The sequence below is a fragment of the Pan troglodytes genome, chromosome 9 (assembly GCF_028858775.2).
Source record: "Pan troglodytes isolate AG18354 chromosome 9, NHGRI_mPanTro3-v2.0_pri, whole genome shotgun sequence".
NCBI lineage: Eukaryota > Metazoa > Chordata > Mammalia > Primates > Hominidae > Pan > Pan troglodytes.
In genome coordinates this window covers 97894725-97913886 of record NC_072407.2, presented here as the reverse complement: position 1 = coordinate 97913886, position 19162 = coordinate 97894725, and the positions used below count along the sequence as shown (strand labels likewise).

The 19162-nt window shown below is 39.1% G+C and overlaps 1 protein-coding gene across 26 annotated transcripts in view; it reads right to left on the bottom strand.

Moving 5' to 3' along the window:
• Positions 1-19149, bottom strand: part of CEP57 (centrosomal protein 57) — a 75523-nt gene extending 56374 nt beyond the window's left edge. For 4 of the 26 annotated variants that reach the window (XR_008538133.2, XR_010147651.1, XM_009424025.5 and 1 more), the window contains exons 1-2: positions 18183-18473; positions 9472-9628 (exon numbers count right to left, since the gene is read on the bottom strand). Coding sequence is in view for 14 of the 26 variants with exons in the window: in XM_009424025.5 (XP_009422300.1) it covers positions 9472-9628; positions 18183-18227 (202 nt within the window). In the remaining 12 variants the exon portion in view is untranslated. The other 22 variants (XR_010147646.1, XM_016921846.3, XM_063784445.1 and 19 more) reach the window with 11 other exon arrangements.
• Positions 19150-19162: the final 13 nt, after the last annotated feature.

Below are 19162 nucleotides of genomic sequence, written 5' to 3'. Positions count from 1 at the left end.
CGCTTGGTGCAGAACCGAGTTCAATTCCTGGATATCCTTGTTAACTTTCTGTCTCGCTGATCTGTCTAATGTTGACAGTGGGGTGTTAAAGTCTCCCATTATTATTGTGTGGGAGTCTGAGTCTCTTTGTAGGTCTCTAAGGACTTGCTTTATGAATCTGGGTGCTCCTGTATTGGGTGCATATATATTTAGGTTAGCTCTTCTTGTTGAATTGATCCCTTTACCATTATGTAATGGCCTTCTTTGTCTCTTTTGATCTAGTCTGTTTTATCAGAGACTAGGATTGCAACCCCTGCCTTTTTTTGTTTTCCATTTGCTTGGTAGATCTTCCTCCATCCTTTTATTTTGAGCCTATGTGTGCCCCAGCACGTGAGGTGGGTCTCCTGAATACACACACTGATGGGTCTTGACTCTTGGTATCCAATTTGCCAGTCTGTGTCTTTTAATTGGAGCATTTAGCCTGTTTACATTTAAGGTTAATATTGTTATGTGTGAATTTGATCCTATCATTATGATGTAAGCTGGTTATTTTCCTCATTAGTTGATGCAGTTTCTTCCTAGTCTCGATGGTCTTTACAATTTGGCATGTTTTTGCAGTGGCTGGTACCGGTTGTTCCTTTCCATGTTTAGTCATTCCTTCAGGAGATCTTGTAAGGCAGGCCTGGTGGTGACAAAATCTCTCAGCATTTGCTTGTCTGTAAAGGATTTTATTTCTCCTTCACTTACGAACCTTAGTTTGGCTGGATATGAAATTCTGGGTTGAAAATTATTATCTTTAAGAATGTTGAATATTGGCCCCCGCTCTCTTCTGGCTTGTAGTTTCTGCCGAGAGATCTGCTGTTAGTCTGATGGGCTTCCCTTTGCGGGTAACCTGACCTTTCTCTCTGGCTGCCCTTAACATTTTTTCCTTCATTTTAACTTTGGTGAATCTGACAATTATGTGTCTTGGAGTTGCTCTCCTTGAGGAGTATCTTTGTGGCATTATCTGTATTTCCTGAATTTGAATGTTGGCCTGCCTTCCTAGATTGGGGAAGTTGTCCTGGATAATATCCTGAAGAGTGTTTTCCAACTTGGTTCCATTCTCCCCGTCACTTTCAGGTGCACCAATCAGAGGTAGACTTGGTCTTTTCTCATAGTCCCATATTTCTTGGAGGCTTTGTTCATTTCTTTTTACTCTTTTTTCTCTAAACTTCTCTTCTCGCTTCATTTCATTCATTTGATTTTCAATCACAGATACCCTTTCTTCCACTTGATTGAGTCGGCTACTGAGTCTTGTGCATGCGTCATGTAGTTCTCATGGCATGGTTTTCAGCTCCATCAGGTCATTTAAGGTCTTCTCTATGCTGTTTATTCTAGTTAGCCATTCATCTAATCTTTTTTCAAGGTTTTTAGCTTCTTTGCAATGGGTTCAAACATCTTCCTTTAGCTCAGAGAAGTTTGTTATTACCGATCGTTTGAAGCCTTCTTCTCTCAACTCGTCAAAGTCATTCTCCATCAAGCTTTGTTCTGTTGCTGGCAAGGAGCTGTGTTCCTTTGGAGGAGAAGAGGTGCTCTGATTTTTGGAATTTTCAGCTTTTCTGCTTTGGTGTCTCCACATCTTTGTCGTTTTATCTACCTTTGGTCTGATGATGGTGACATGCAGATGGGGTTTTGGTGCGGATGTCCTTTCTGTTAGTTTTCCTTCTAACAGTCAGGACCCTCAGCTGCAGGTCTGTTGGAGATTGCTGGAGGTCCATTCCAGACCGTTTGCCTGGGTATCACCAACGGAGGCTGCAGAAAAGCAAATATTGCAGAATGGCAAACGTTGCTGCCTGGTCCTTCCTCTGGAGCCTTAGTCTCAGAAGGGCACCCAGCTGTATGAGGTGTCAGTCGGCCCCTACTGGGAGGTATCTCCCAGTTAGGCTACTTGGGGGTCAGGGACCCACTTGAGGAGGCAGTCTGTCCGTTCTCAGATCTCAAACTCCGTGCTGGGAGAACCACTACTCTCTTCAAAGCTGTCAGACAGGAATGTTTAAGTCTGCAGAAGTTTCTGCTGCCTTTTGTTCAGCTATGGCCTACCCGGAGAGGTTAGTCTACAGAGGCAGGCAGGCCTCTTTGAGCTGCGGTGGGCTCCACCCAGTTCGACCTTCCAGACCGCTGTTTACCTACTCAAGCTTCAGCAATTGCGGATGCCCCTCCCCCAGCCTCGCTGCAGCCTTGCAGTTGGATCTCAGACTGCTGTGCTAGCAGTGAGTGAGGCTCCATGGGCATGGGACCCTCAGAGCCAGGCACAGGATATAATCTCCTGGTGTGCCGTTTGCTAAGACCATTGTAAAAGCACAGTATTAGGGTGGGAGTGTCCTGATTTTCCAGGTACTATGTGTCAAGGCTTCCCTTGGCTAGGAAAGGGAATGCCCCAACCCCTTGCGCTTCCCAGGTGAGACAACACCCTGCCCTGCTTCGGCTCATACTCCATGGACTGCACTCACTGTCTGACAAGCCCCAGTGAGATGAACCCGGTATCTCAGTTGGAAATGCAGAAATCACCCGTCTTCTGTGTCACTCACTCTGGGAGCTGTAGACTGGAGCTGTTCCTATTTGGCCATCTTGGAACCGGACCAAGTTGTTCTTTATTTCTCTATTAATTATACCCAGCTTACTTCCAAAAAGCACTTAAAGAAAATGAACATTAAGACTAGGATTTTTTCTCAAATATCTTACAGATTACAGGATGGTTCTTTTGAACTCTGAAAAGCAAGCTGGCTTTGTGGTCACTTTTATGATTGGGTCAGAAGTTATCAGTGCTTTAACAACACAGTCTTGGGTGTGGTGTTTCCTCCCATCATGTTTTTTTTCTTTATATACTTGGACAGTTCTTCCCAACCTCGAGATCAGATAAACTTTGTATTTTTTAAATTATATTTACAGTTTCATATGTTTACATTTGTTAAGTCATAGAAAAAGTGTTTTTGTATTGAAAGAAAAACTTTAAATGTCAAATTGATCATACACTAAATTCACACACATACATATATATTAGATACTGTAACTCTTTTGTTACATACACACCTTAAGACAGTTTCAGATCTTTCTTCTATTCTGGATTCCTTAATATTAGGGAATTAGTGCCAGTATTTCAATTACTAAAATTTCATAAACATTGATTCTAACAGTCACCTATATTATATAAATCTTAAAACATTTCCAAGTAATTATTTAGAATCATTTTGTCTAAACACTAATTTAAACTATACACTAGGTAGGGAGAGCTGCCGTCTTTTAAGAATTGAGTCCTCTTACTCAACCCAAAGTATTCTTGTCCATTTATTAACATAATTTATTCCTTCACCAAATTTTTCAGTGCCTAGGATATTACAGGTCTCAAATAGGAGACTAATACATTTTATTGAAGTCAGCTTATTCTTGCTGGTATGCAATGAGACTACAATATAACTAGAAAAAATGCAGACATGAAACAGACACACACACAGGTAGAAACCTGAAAAATCAACTGAAAAGACACTCAGAACTAAACAGAGGCCTAAATATAAAATTAATAATAAAGGGAACAATTCTTTTATATACCTGCAATAATCAGATAAGTACAATAGAAAAATAAAATTTTAAACGTCCTTTAATATCCATTGAGTTTTCTTAACCTCTTCTGAATCAGAGGCAAATTTACTAAAGACTTTGTAATATCAAACATTTTTTGCACTCCTTCATTAAATTATACCCAACAGTACACAATTTTGCTGATATTTTATTTCTGCACTTATATTTATTATTGAAACTGGCTGAACATTTCATTTTTGTTCTTTATGTCAGCAACTGTAGTATCACAAGGATATGCTGGGGTGTGCACTTTCGTTTTATGTATTCTTGAATGGCTTACATATCCCTGTTTAAATGTGTAACGTTTTATTGTTTTCTTTTTCAAAAAATTACTGAATAAATGCAGAGGATAATTTAGAAAACACATGATTGAAAAGGAAAAAAATCACACCCATAATCTTACCATCTAGATGTAGTAATTATAAACATTTTATTGAAATTCTATAGATTTTAAAAATGCTTTTATATGTGAGATTGCCCTTTACTGTGTCATATTTATTTATATATGAGCACACTTTAAATGCAATTTATAATATTAAGCATTTTCATTAACAATGTATAGCTCTCATTATGTATTCAAGTCTTCACGTATGCACCTCAGTAAGCACATAAAATTGGCTTGAGTTGACTTATCAGAGGTGACTTTTTTTTATCCACAGTCTCTTCCTGAGACCACGGGCTGCAGTGTTCCAGTTCTGCTTTGACAACTCTCATCACGCCCAGCTTTTCAAAGTATTCCAGAAGTTGCCTCAGGGGCGCCTAGAGCTTTGTTCTCCAGTCGCTACCCACATTTAAAATTCCATCATCTCTGCTACTGTACCCCAACATTTAAGGCTTATACCTAATGCCAAGACTCCTAATACTGTCCCTAAGGTTTTAGGCTTTAGTTCCATCCTTACTGTCCTGGCTTGAAACTCATTTTATTTCTGTACTTGGGTATTTCTCCTTCTCACTTTTAAACTGGGTATTATTTGTTTTTATTTAGTATTACATGAAGCTGCTATTTGCCTATACTAACTGTTTGACAGTAGTACTGCCATCCATCGTTTTTATTTGTATGGTAGTAAACACCTTTGTCAGCTATTTATTTTTTGTTTCATTTTATTTCAGGTTTTACTTAAAAAGCATATATTGGCTTTTGAGTTGACATAATCACATTTGTCATACCTGATAAATTTCATATTTTTCATTATATTTTGTATTTCCTAATTTTGTTTCCTGAAATTTTTCTTTTATTTTGCTATATGAAGTATAGCACACATCTTTGGAACTGTTTCCCTGACTTATATACCTCTTTTTCTGGGAGTTTCCCCTTACCTCAACATGGCTATACCTACAACTTTACTATCCTTTGATAAATCTGGCTAACTGATCCACAAGGGACACACGCTGAAACCCAGATAATGCTTGCTTCTCTTCTTGGGACTTTTGTCCGAAACATCAAAGCCAGAACTGGTTCAACTTAAAACTCAGTAATTTTTAGTAATGTTTCCTGCTAGGCAAAAAAAAAAAGCTCTTTTGTAGCTAGAAAAAATGAAGCTAGTTACAAGCTGAAAAAAAAAAAAGATGGAAAGTGCTAGCCATGTTTGAGTCCCTAATGTTCTTCAAGTCCACCTGGGTCTATTTATTGCTTGGGACATTTCTGTCATTAACATAAACACAGGTTTATGTTGTTGTAGATTAAGGGGCGGGGGGGGGGGGGAGGCAAACCTGTAATATGCATCTTTGATTTCTCTAATATTGCTGTCTTGGTAGTTCTCCACCTTTCTGACTTTTCCTACTTTTTAGTTTACTGTTTAAATGGTGGTATTTTCCAAAGCCCTTTTCTCCCTCTACTTTCTTTTTCTGGAGAAACCCCTCTATAATCATAGGCTTCATCCACTACTGTATCCTTGATGATGTCTGAGTTCATTAGTAGTGTTCTCTATTATACTTGACTTTTTAATTTTCATTTGCTTAGTATTCATCTCCATCTAATTCACGGGCATCTCAAATTTGATACAGCCAAAATTATATCAATTCCTCTAAGTATGCTTTTTTTGTGTCATCTGTCCTAATCATACCCCTAATCATCTACACTAGAAATCTCAGACTCAAAGATTTCTCCATCTTCCTCATTCCCCACAATAAAATATGCATAAATCTTTCCTTAATCAGTCTCCTGTTCTGTCTTGTTGCTTCAGTTTAGACTTACTTCTGATGTAAACCTCAGTCCCTCAAACATATAGACCACATACAATGTGTGAAGCACTCTGCAAGGCGTGAAGACCGTCTTTGGCCTCAAGGAGCTATCATCTAGATTCTGGAACAAATGCTACTATCTACATTCTTCTCACACCTGGTAAAAAAGTATTTATGTGAACAAAATACTACTCTGGACATACTCATATCCTTGATTACAGTGGTTCTCAAAATATGGGGCATAGGCACATTGAGGGCAGAGCTCATGAGGCCTTTCCCAGGGCCTGTGAGGTCAACACTATTTTCATAATACTATTAATAGTAAGACTTTGCTTTTTTCACTGTGTTGAAGTTTGCCAATGATCATGCAAAAGCAATGTTGGGTAAAATTCCTAATTTTAGCTCAAATCAAGGTAGTAACACTAAACTACTATTTTAGACATTGTATTCTTCACTGTCATAAATTCCCAGTAAGAAAAACTAAGCCACAATGTCCTTGATGAGGCAATAAAAATCATGTCAGGTTTGCCGGGCACGGTGGCTCACACCTGTAATCCCAGCACTTTGGGAGGCTGAGGTGGGCGGATCACGAGGTCAAGAGATCGAGACCATCCTGGCCAACATGGTGAAACCCTGTCTCTACTAAAAATACAAAAATTAGCCAGGTGTGGTGGCATGTGTCTGTAATCCCAGCTACTCGGGAGGCTGAGGCAGGAGAATTGCTTGAACCTGGGAGGCAGAGGTTGTAGTGAGCCAAGATCATGCCACCACACTCCAGCCTGGGTGACAGAGTGAGACTGTCTCAAAAAAAAAAAAAAAAAAAAAAAAATCATGTCACGTTTATAAACCTTTCACATGCTGTACTCTGGTTGAACTTTTCTTCTTATAGAACTGTGCTCATTCTTTAAAACTCAGATTATCTATTATTTCGTTTTTCCTCTGAGAGGTTTTCCTCTCCTTTAACCTCCCCAACACACTTATCCCTATCCCCAACAAATGTCTTTTCTGAACTCTCTTGGTCTTTGTTCATATCTCACAGCCTTTATTTTTTTTCTGGGTGACAAGGGGATAGTGATTTCTGTGTCTTTCCTTCCCATTTGGAAAGTAAGTATCGTTGGATTAAAACACTATAAAAGGATAATGGATTGTAATAATTATCCTGGGACATTGCTTAAACAGTTCACCGCATCATGCTCTAAAGGCATAAAAGCTTAAAGGTTACTTTGTATCTTGTTTATTTCTCCTCTCCGTCTCCTCCCTGCTTGTCTCACTTCTCTTTTATTCCTTAAAACCACTGATGTTGCACTCAAGCAGAATTTAGCTCTATTAGTAACATGCTGTGCTAAAATTTTTCTGATTCTCGGTGAATAAATCTGCCTTCTTAATATTTCTTATTCTTTGCTAGTAATTTGTCATTTTTTTGAACTTTTTAAAAGTTTCCTTTCATGGGTGTAAAGATCAGAACTAGATACAATATTATAGTTGAAGGATTAATATCTAATTCTTAGATTTTGTGTTCCTGTTAGAACTTTGTAAATGGATTTTTTTTTGTGCTTATTTTTGAATAAGAAACTTACTGCAACTGATTTTTGCTCTACTGTGGGCTTCAGTCACTTTTTTTTTTTTTTTTTTGCTTTTTAAAATTTATGTTGTTTGAATGTCATGCAACTTAATTTTCTTAAATTGCCAACCTGCTATACTCTGATGTGTAGAACCTTATCAGTTGCTTTAACCATTAATTAAAAATTTTCGTTATCATCGAGACACAGTATCTTATAATAAAGAGGCTTCTAGGTTCGTGATTATAGAGTACTAAAATTCTTAAAAGACATCACACTATTTAGTTACATTTATTTCAGTAAACACTTTTCAGCACCCATTATAGGTTAGGATTTAAGCTGGTATTTGGATATCATTACCTACTCGGTATTTTACTGTACAATCAGTCCAGTTTACAAAACAGGTTCATTCTGAGATTTTTAGGATACTTACAATATATATCCCAACTGAAACAAAAAAAGTTCCTCAACTAATTTACAAATGCCTGTTTAGCCTACGATGTCAAAAATATTTCTTTTACCTAGAGAATCATTAACACATAGAATTGTTGCAATATTAGTGATTAAACACAACTTTCAAAAAAAGGAAATGCCACAGCATCCCAAATAAAGCAAAGACATTTCATTTAAACTTCACACAAAGTATGAGGTAGGTGTATTTTAAAAGATACAGATGAAGAAACATCTAAAAGACGATTAACAAATTCAATATCAAAACCATCTTTTCATTATCTGAGTGGGCCCAATCTGATAACATAACCAGAAAATTTTCTCCCGCTGTGGTTAGAGAAATGTAACAGCAGAACTCAGAGAGATTTGAAACATAAGAGACTTGGCCAGGCGCGGTAGCTCATGCCTGTAATCCCAGCACTTTGGGAGGCCAAGGCGGGTGGATCACGAGGTCCAGAGATTGAGACCATCTGGGCCAACATGGTGAAACCTCGTCCCTACTAAAAATACAAAAACTAGCTGGGCGTGTCTATAGTCCCAGCTACTCAGGAGGCTGAGGCAAGAGAATAGCAATAGCTTGAATCCAGGAGGCGGAGGTTGCAGTGAGCCGAGATCCCGCCACTGCACTCCAGCCTGGTGACAGAGTGAGACTCTGTCTCCAAAAAAACAATAAAAAAAAAAAAAAAAAAAGAGAAACATGAGAGACTACCTACTGTTACCGTAGGAGACCATAAGGAAAACATGAAGGAAGGAGGACAGTTTCTAGGAGCAAAGACTGTCCTCAAGTAAAAGTCTGCAAGGCAACAGGATCTCAGTACTGCAATGACAAGGAACTGAATTTGGCTAAGAATCTTAATGAGCTTGGAAGCAGATCTTCCCCAGAGCCTCTAGAAAAGAACAGAGCCCCAAGCAAAGCCTTGATTTCAGCCTTGTAAGGCTCTAAACAGAGGACCCAGATGAGCCTACACAGATTTCCGACCTACAGAAAACTGAGATAACAAATATTTAAAGCTAAGTTCATGGCAATTTGTTAAGGCAACAAGAAAACTAATACAGATGGCAGGTTCCAGGAACAAATGTATTTCAAAGTAGCCAGAGCAAAGGATGGGAAAGGAAAAAACAGAAGACAAGTTAGGGATGAAGCTGGTGAGGCATATAGGGTCTAGGTTATGAAAAATTAAGAATTTATTATGTAAGCTATGAAGAGATGCTAGAACTTTAATTTTGTGGGAGAGATGATGGAGAATGACAAATGACAGAAATGTTGTTAACTGGGGATGAGGAGGAGAAAACAGGCAGGGAGATTAATGAGGAATGTACTATGAACATCTGGGCTACAGATGATGAAAGCCTGAACCAAAGCGATGAGAACACAAAAAGGCAGAAAAAACAGTATGCTTTTGGTATATTTCAGAAGCAAAAAAAGGTCTTCATTCCGGACTAATAGTGGGGATTACAGAGCAGTCACTGATGACTCAAAGTGTTTTAGCATCAGTAATTTGGTGGATGATGATGTTCAACAATCAATATAAGGAATACAAGAAAAGCATAATATTTTCTGGGGGCTGAAACTGGAAGCAAAGGGGAAATATATTTTCCTCTAATGGCAAAATAATGGAGGACAAAGTTAAGAATTTTAAAGCAGCAAGAAAACACAAATAACATTTATTTCGTTAGGCTCGATTACCTCTGCTGTTGCTTTCTGGATAGGCAAGTGTAGGCTTACTTGGGGAGCGTCGTAGATCACTATTAAGGAAAGGCTTATCCGAAGGATATACTACATATGGAGATGAAGAATGCCGAACCATGCTTCCATTAGACCTTGATGGCTCAGCAAAGCTGTTCTAAAAAATAAAGACACAAATTACCTTTCAAAAGTGTGAACCACAAATAGCAGATTTAAATCACAAATATTTATGACTGAGATTGACTGTCCATACAGACAACAGAAAAAATCCACTGACTAGAAACAATACAATTCAATCATTAAAGAAATACAACTTTTAAAGTGTTTCATATTAGTCTGAATATAGCCATATGCCAGACACAAGAAGAAAATAATGTTCATACAACTTGAATACAAATGCTGTGCAGAAATACTTAAATGATACAATGAATGTAAATACCGCAGTTAAAAATATATACTGTGAAATATACGTTCAGAAAAATAAAAACATTATTTTTACAGGACCAGAAACTGCTACAAATGACTGAATTACTCTATTCCCCATCAACAAACTACTACTTGAATATTTATAGTATTCAAAACTCCAGAAAGAAAATAAGGCACTGTCCTTGCCTCAAATACTTTACATTTAATTAACAAAAAAGAAAATAATTAGAAAACATTAAGGCCCATCAAACACTCAAACATAAAACTTTATTTCCACAGTACACCATTCTGTCATGAATGAGATTCTGTTAAATTTAGGATTCCACATAATAATTTCAACCCAGGAGATGCTAACTGTGGACTTTTATTTGTTGTAGGCGACTTCCTACTGACAGATGGTCCTAGACTGGGGGAAGTAACTAAGAAGCTGAGGGCTAAGGTGGAAGATATGACTGCCAGCTATTCAAAATGTTCAGTCATCCACTTTCCTTCCTCAAACGGCCACAGCAAACTATGTTTTTCAATTCTTACCTTTGAAGATTTACATTTACCAGAATAATCCGTGTTCATAAAAGTACAAGAGCACAATGAATATTTAAAACAGTAAACAATCTCCTGAAACAAAGGCTATCGAAATACCTGCACTGTATTTAAATCTTATTTAAAATTAAAGATTTTACTTCCATGTTAAAAATCATGCAAATTTCCAGGTGATTTAAGAAAGCAAATATAAAACATTTTCTATTTATATAAATGTAAAACACACTATGGCTATGACAATCAAAAGTGGGGACAAAGAGCTTAGGAGGGTAGGGCCAAGTCTTAAAAGTGGTACTCAAATAAATAAGTGCTAAGTCTACTATAGTATGTTCATATATAACAAAGACTAGTATTTGTCATTTTCCAAACTTAATGGCAAATTGGCATCTGGTTTTACAGGTAACTGGAAAATAGGATGAGTTTTCAATTCTTTATAATATTGTCAAAGGTCTTGCAAAGCATCCTCAATTACTGCATAGCTTAATTTTAAATGTCACAGAGAACCTCAAGTTTTCATTGGTTATTTACAACCCACCAGAATCCTATCATTTAATATTCAAAAATATTAAGTGACTTGCCGACCACCCTCTGCCCAGTCAGGGGAATCCCATTAACTATGTGATTAACTAACAAACTAGTTCCCCAAATGGAACTACCTCTGTTCTACATTTTGTATGTTAGTGGGCTTGCCCTTTACCATTTTATATCACTCCTCATGACATATACATTTTTATTATCTGTATGCCCTGTGGTATAATAAAAAATATATTTAGTCTTTTGTCCTTGGTTTCAGATACAGATTCAAAAACTCCTAGAATTTCTTAAGTGATAGGGTATCCTTGTTAGGCTGATGAAGGGACTCAAGGTAGGGCGCCTAGATAGCTTCAGGTTTGAAGGCATCTTCTGGAAGCTGGTTGCCAGAAAAACCAACCACTAGATTATAAAGAGCTACAGATTTCAGCCAGGCATGGTGGCTCATGCCTGTAATCCCAGCACTTTGGGAGGCCGAGCTGGGCGGATCACTTGAGGTCAGGAGTTCGAGACCAGCCTGGCCAACATGGTGAAACTCTGTCTCTAACTAAAATACAAAGAAATTAGTCAAGTGTGGGGGTGTGCCCTGTAATCCCAACTACTCAGGAAGCCAAGGCAGAATCACTTGAACCCAGGAGGTGGAGGTTGTGGTGAGCCAAGATTGGGCCACTGCACTACAGCCTAGGCAACAGAGTGAGACTCTGTCTGTGTGTGTGTGTGTTGGGAGGGGGGTGGGGTGGGGGGGAAGAGTCACAAATTTCAGCCCTAGGCCCTGACCTTAGGGGAGGTAAGGGACTGAGATTGAGCCCAGTGACCAGCGGACAATAATTTACTCAATTATGTATTTATGTAATGAAAGCTCAATGAAAACTCTTGAATAATGAGGTTTGGGGAGCTTCTAGATTGTTGAACATACTGATATGCTGGGAAGGTGCTGCACCAGAGGATACAGAAGCCCTTTCACACCTTGCCCTATATAGTCTCCTCCATTTGGCTGTTTCTGAGTTGTGTCCTTTATAAAACTGAAATTGCTTAAGAACAGTCTTTCCTGAGTACTGTGAGCCGTTCTTGGAAAGCTGCAGGAATCCCTTAATTTGTAGTCAGCTGAGCAGAAATGCAGATGCTCTGCGAACTCTGACTGACTTGGGGGCAGGCAGTCTTGTGAAACGGAGCCCCTTAATGTATGGGGGTCTGAGCAACATCTGGGCAGTGTCAGAATTAAAATAATTGTAGGACACCCAGTTGGTGTAGAATTTTTGCTGGAGAAATTAAGTTCTAATAAAGGAGTTTTATTATGTTCAATAAATCTGTTGAGTATTAACTATACATTTCCTCTGCAAAACAGGAAACTGCACATTACTTATAAAAGGTTATCCTTTTCAACAAAATTACTACAACCCTTTAAGAGATCACCAAAAGCTTTTGGGCTTCTTTATATTTAACAAATAGCACAAATATCATAGGAAGGCTGCGTAGAAAGGAGCCCAATTCTAACTCTCAATCCACTAATCTTTCCATGACCCTAAGCATTCAGTAAAAATTATTCCAACCAAAATATGATTGTAGGAGAAACTTTCAGGATTAAAGGCAAAATGTTTAACCTGATCACTAGCTTTTCCTGCAGCCTTTAGTTGTTAGGGCAAATATCTCATTTAGGAACACATAATTCAAATATTTATTGAACATCTTTTTATGACACTGTGTGAAGTATGAAGCATAATTTAAAAATGCATATTACTTGCTTTCTTTATAAGTGGCACATGCAACACAGCTGCAAGATATTACCTAGATAAAACTCAAATACAAAACAGTAGGTGGGAACTGGTAAATTGGATGTAGTAGAGACTAAGTGCAAATTAAATTCAGATGCATTCAACAGAACACTGCTTCAAAACAGTATGGTAAAGGAAGGTCTTTATTAGTGCTGAAATCGATACTGGGTCTTGTAGATTGACATGTATTCTGATAGGCAAGCTAGAAATGGATATAAAAGGCAATTATTTCCAGGTTAATGAATACATCAGTTTAGCTGAAAAAAAGAGTTTGTGTACACATGTTGAGGAAATAAAATTGGAGAAGTCAAGGTCCAATGGTGGAGGAACATGATGTACAGCTCTGAGCAGTGCAATCAATGCAACAGTTCCAAACTAAACATCAATACGATCGTCAACAAATGTAGAAAAGCATTCAATAAAATTCAACATCCAGCCATTATTTTTTTAAAAACTTACTTCCTTATGATAATATGAAGTTTTACAAGAAAAGATGGCAAACATACTTAATGGTGGAAAACTTGAAATATTCCTTTTAAAATCAGGAGTAAGACAAAGATACCTACATCAATTCTAGTCAACATTGTACTTCATTTCCCTAGTCTGCACACTAAGAAAAAAAAAAAAGAATAACAGCTATTAGGATTGAAAAGGAAGAATCCCAATTTCGTATCATGACTAAATAGAACAAAACAAAAAATCCTCAATTATGAGAATTAAGTCTGGAAGATTGCTGAGTAAAATAGATATGTAAGAGTCAGCAATTTTATATATTAGAAAATGCAACTTATGAAAATATATATCACACAATTAAAAACTAGAAATAAACTGAACAATATACAAGACATGAAATTATACAAGTACTGAAAAATGTTAAAGTTCTAAATAAATGGAGTAACATAACATTCAGACAGAAGGGTCAATATCCTAAACGTATCAGTTACACCCAAATTAAGCTAGAAATTCAATAAAATCTAAATCAAAATTCCAACAGCAGGTTACAGAATTTCTACTGAAGAAAAGCAAAGGACCAACAATAGCTAATATTTCTCTTGAGTAACAAGGAGGTAAATGACCCCCCCACCTCCAAGTGGGTATCTAAGTAGGAGAGACAAATACAACAAAGGGACAAAGAGCCAGGTAACACACCCATACACATATGGAAATGAACATATTGCAAACCATTGGGGATAGGATGAATTTTCAACAAGTAGTGTGGGGACAATTGTGTATTTTAAGTAAAACCGTTACATTGAATCCCTATCTCACAGCATACAAATTAATTTCAAGTAAATTAAGGACATAAAAGGCTCCAACTTTAAAATAAGTAGGAAAAAAATATAGAAGAATACAACCAAGGCCTTGGAGAAAGGAAGAATTTCTTAAATAGAAATCACTAATTATAAAAAGACTAACAAATTTTACATTAAAAGTAACAACAACTATTAATCGAAAGATATCAAAGACCAGCCAAGATGTCTCTGGAACAGTCTTAACAGACTGATAATTAACATCCACTATATATATATGCAACCCAACTGAAAAACAGGCAAAGGACATGAACAGGTATTTCACAGAAGAACACACACACACACACGACTAGTAAAGGTTCGAAAAAAACAGGGTGCATACTCACCAATGATAAGAGGTGCACAAATCAGAAAATAGAATACCATTTCACACACACAGCAAAAATTTACAAGTGGGACGATACCATCCATTTAAGAGGACATAAAATAAAGAGGGTTGTTGGTATAATCACTTGGTAAAACAATTTAGTATGACCGAGTAAAGCTGAAGACGCACATACTCTGTGAACCAGATAATTCATTCAGTTATATTTGCTGAACGATTTTCTCTCTCTTCTTTCTTGAAAATGATACGGGTTGAGTCACAGTACATATTCCATGACCCACTACTGAGCTGTAATCCAGAGCCCAGCCTCTGGTCTGGAAAAAAAAAAAAAAAAATCACTGCTCTAGAGTTGCCCCTTGCAAACTTTTTCTCTCAGGACCCCTTTACACTCTAAAAGATTTAGTGAAAAGAATGGCACTATTTTACATTTCTGCAGATCTCTTTAATGTTTGCTTTAAAAAAAGAATGCTGGATTATCTTATCTAGTTCTGCATTCGCTCTGTTGGATATGTTATTTTGTTTGACTTATTAAAGAAGATCTAGTCTACCACAAACGTGGTCATTACAGAAGGATCTTGTAGACTCTGAGAGGGTCTTGGAGATCTCCAAGGGTTGTGAGACCATACTTCGAGAACTGCACTCTAGAGAAACATTTGCCATGTACAGCATATAACAATGAATACAAGATTGTTTCTAATATCTGGCAAACAAATGAACAGCAAAACCCATTAAATCCAAAGCCCATTAAGATACTGTCATTTACTAGCTAGAGAACTTTGACTCAACCTCTCTGTGCCTCATTTTGCTCATTTGAAAAAGGAAATATTAATGCCAATCTCAGAAGGTTATTGTGAGGATTAAATGAGTTAATGCATGAAAAGGGTCTTTAAGGATTATGCCTGCCAGGTAGTCCTATATAAATACCATACATTATAATCTTAAAATACGTGGTAGTGGGTGGGTGTGGGAAGAAGAAAGAAGAAGACACAAAGAGGAACATGAAGGTATTCATTTTATTATTCTCAAAAAGTAAATCTTATATTTAATATTATAAAATGTATGATAGCCATAAAACATTTTTAAGGGAAATTAATATGGAGCTACTGTGCAGCTTGGTCGAAGGACCTATCTAAAAAGTCAGAGGGACAAATCAAGAGATTAGGTCATTAATCACCAAGGTTATTGTGAAAACATTACAAGGCTGACATGAAAGACATTCTTGTGTATTTCAACACAATGCTGCCCATACTTCCATATGGAATTAATTTCATTATGCCCAATCATAGTTGCTTTCCTGCCTTTTCCACCAGTCGAAGTTTATCAATTCAAGAGCAATCACTCAATAAACGTTACCTAGACCTAACTGAAACCTATCGCCCTACTTCCATGCTGTTCACATTTGAGATTTACATGGTCACTGCTTCCCAAAGACGGTTATTTATGAATCTACTTGTTAAAAATCTTTGCCTGTAAAGCATCTCAATGTACTTATAACTAGCTCCGTATGGGTTTATCAATGTCGAAAACAGTTGAATATAACAGTTGTTAATCTTCATAACCGTGAAATCTGAATACGAGTTGTGTTCTCAGTTCATGGTATAGTTTTAACATGTTGTTTTTTTTTTAAATGTTGCCTACTGTTAAGATCAGCTGTTTGATAAGCTAAGTGCTTTTCCAACGCTGTTGGAAATGGCAGCCTTATTTCTGATGGGACATCTAAGCAGGACCTTTTCTTACGCACCAAAAAACCAACTAAATTTAGTCATTTTTGTTTTGAGAAACAGTAACTTCCAAAATAGACATTTTGATGTAGCAGATTGAGTTATGGTTGTTATACTTTGATTTGTGGAGGTTCCTAGATATTCTTAGTGTACCCTTGATATTTAGAATCCTATTAAAGCTGAGCTTAGCACAAAAAAAAATATGCTTTCCTAATGAACAGTCTTTGGTATTTCTGTCAAGGGTACCGTATAAGTATTAACAGCTGACTATATCCCAGTGCCAATGCTCACCTAGGTGTCCTTGGCATAGTGCAGCTCAATTAAACGTTTATTTAATATTTTATTTTATGGAGACAGGGTCGCTCTGTCGCCCAGGCTGGAGAGCAGTGGCACTATCATACCTCACTTCAGCCTCAGTGATCCTCCCGCCTCAGCCTCACTAGTAGCTGGTATTACAGGCATGAGCCACGCACCCAGACTCAATTCAACATTTGTAAGAGTATTCCTTGTTCGGTCTCCAAGTGCTTAACTTTTGAGAGCCGTGAAAAGCCCTCTTCTCCCAAGTTTAATCACATCTCCTATAAAATCTCATCCATCTGCTGACACTTCCAATAGTTTTTTACTTTTTTCTTTTACTGACCTAATCCTGAATAACCTTAAATTGCTGCTTTCCTTACTTCTCCTTAACTTCCCCAGCCCTCTCTGCAAACTTCTAATTCCCATTCGGCTGAAACACTGTAATACTTCTAGTCCCATTATTACAAATTCTAACAAGTCTCCAAAAGCTGAAACTGACTTCTCCAAGGTGACCAGGCTTTCTTAGCGTTTCCAACTCTTTCCCCCTAGATCCTAGAAAATAACTTTACCCTGATACTCTTCTAGTTCCTTCCCTCACCATCCTTCTTTTTTCACGTTTTTACCTACGTTTCCAATTCACCTCATCCAGCTCTACCTCCGTATTACTTCTTCTCATTCCGAAATATCTCAAGTTTCCTAAAAGCACCTACTGTTCTAGCACATACTCCAAAATTCCCGCACTGCCTTTTTCTCCTTTCTCTATTCTTGGGACAAGCAATCACAATTCCTTCGACACGCAACTAGCTCCATCTTCCCTTCTAGGAAACCTTCTCTAGCCTACCCAAGCACTGTTAATCACTCCCCTCTAGATTATTCTACTACGGTAGCACTTCCTAAACTGTACTGCGCAGTAATCACTAATTACGTGTAGTTTCTCTTCAGTGTTTTTCTCCTTCAAAGCAGGGTTTCTATTCTATTCATTTGGACCCTAACAGTATGCCAGGCATCGAACATTTGCTAACTGGAGAAATAAGAGCTCCAACATTTACTTCCTATCAAAGCTCTCCAATGCCGCGGTTTTCAAAATACCTAAGCATTCGACACTCCAATTTGAGAAATACCAGTGAATACCAGTGACTAAACTGGATGGTGACATTTGATGAGGCAAAAACAATATTTAAAATCAATTCCCCCTGTCGCCTCTCCAAAAGGGCATTTCCACATTGAAGTTCCAGTAATGCTAGGTGACAGGAAGCGCGCGTTCTGGCTACGAGTATCACACAACGAAGTTAATGTGGAAGGGAGTGGGAGGCACTGCAGGAATAGGAAACAGCATAAACAACGACTAGTAAGTGCTCGAGAGACGGCGGACTACTATTCTGCAACTGTCTCTTAAACACACTGGCGCGCCTCACCTGATCCGGCGAGTTTCCTAGAGGGGCCGCTGAACCCACGTGACCAAAAAAGCTACATTTTTGCAGGCCAGGGAGTGGGCAGTTATCCCAGCCGGCCCTTGGGAATGTTAGGCAACCGGGGTTGGTTGCTACGCCAAAAGGTGAATAAGGGCTGGGGAACAGAGGCGGCCAGCCCAGTTTCACTGGGAGCCAGAGGGTGCAGCTTCGACACAGGAACAGTGAATGAAAGCTTGGGGAGCGCGGGGCAATCTAGGCATTCCCGCCGTCCTCCAGAATTGCGTCAGAAGCCGGACTGACAGCGCCCTGAAACGTGAGGAAACTCAAAGAGGCGCTTAGGACCGACGTGGGGCCCACTCGCGCCAACTGCTTCTTACCGACAAGTGAGAACCAGAAGCCGCAGAGACAGACGCCGCCGCCATCTTTCAGCCTGCCCAGGGGGTCTCCGCACTTCGGGGGCGGTCTAGGTTCTCGTGCTCTTCTCCAAGACTCGGGAGCCGCCCACCAGGGGGGACCCTAGGCTGAACCCCAGATGGAAAAGGGCAAGGGTGCTGGTGCTGGGCTTGGAAACCCCTGCCACACACCCCCTCAGGGCCGCCTACGCTCACAGCTTACACAGAAAGGGCAACACGTCCTAACGGACGTCTTTCCTAGCCAATCAAAACAGCAGACGTCTTTCTGTAGTAGGAGAGAATCCGCCTCTTCCCTGGTGACGTCACAAGGTAGCGCGTAACGAGGCCTGCTGCGGCAGACAACGCCGGGGTTACAGGCCGGCTCTGCGGGGATTCTACGGAGGGGCAGGCCTCCTCCAGTAAGAAGCGTGGGCGAGTAGTGTTGTCGCCAGTGGCAACCGAAGGGAGTAATGGAGATAAAACAAAAGCGAAGGCGAAGTTAAAGCACTCCACGAGTTCCCTCGGATTAAACGCCGGAGAGAGCGTGAATTTGCCTCGGGGACGCCTCTCCAGGTGAAGTACTTACCTTTTGGCCAATAACAAATAGGATTAGGAGGGACTTAACGATTTAGTCCAATAGAAAGCAAGGGAAAAAAGTTGCGGCAGAGAACGAGCCTTTGGCGAACATTTGCCCAATTGGATTGGGGCGCTCTCAGCCAAACCTGGGACTGGCTGTTAGAAATAGCCGCGACCGCAGACCTTTGGGCGGGGCAGGTTCAAAGCGGATTTCGCGCGCTGAGAGCTCCGGGATGTCATTGGCCGGCGACATCCTTCCTTTGTGGGCGCTTCCTGCGTCGCGGAAGTTGGGAGTTGGGAGGAGCCATCGAATGACGCGGTAGCCTTCGCAGCCAATCAGGGATGGGAAAGGGAGGCCGAGAAGGAAGCGGATCCGCGGCCGCGCAGCT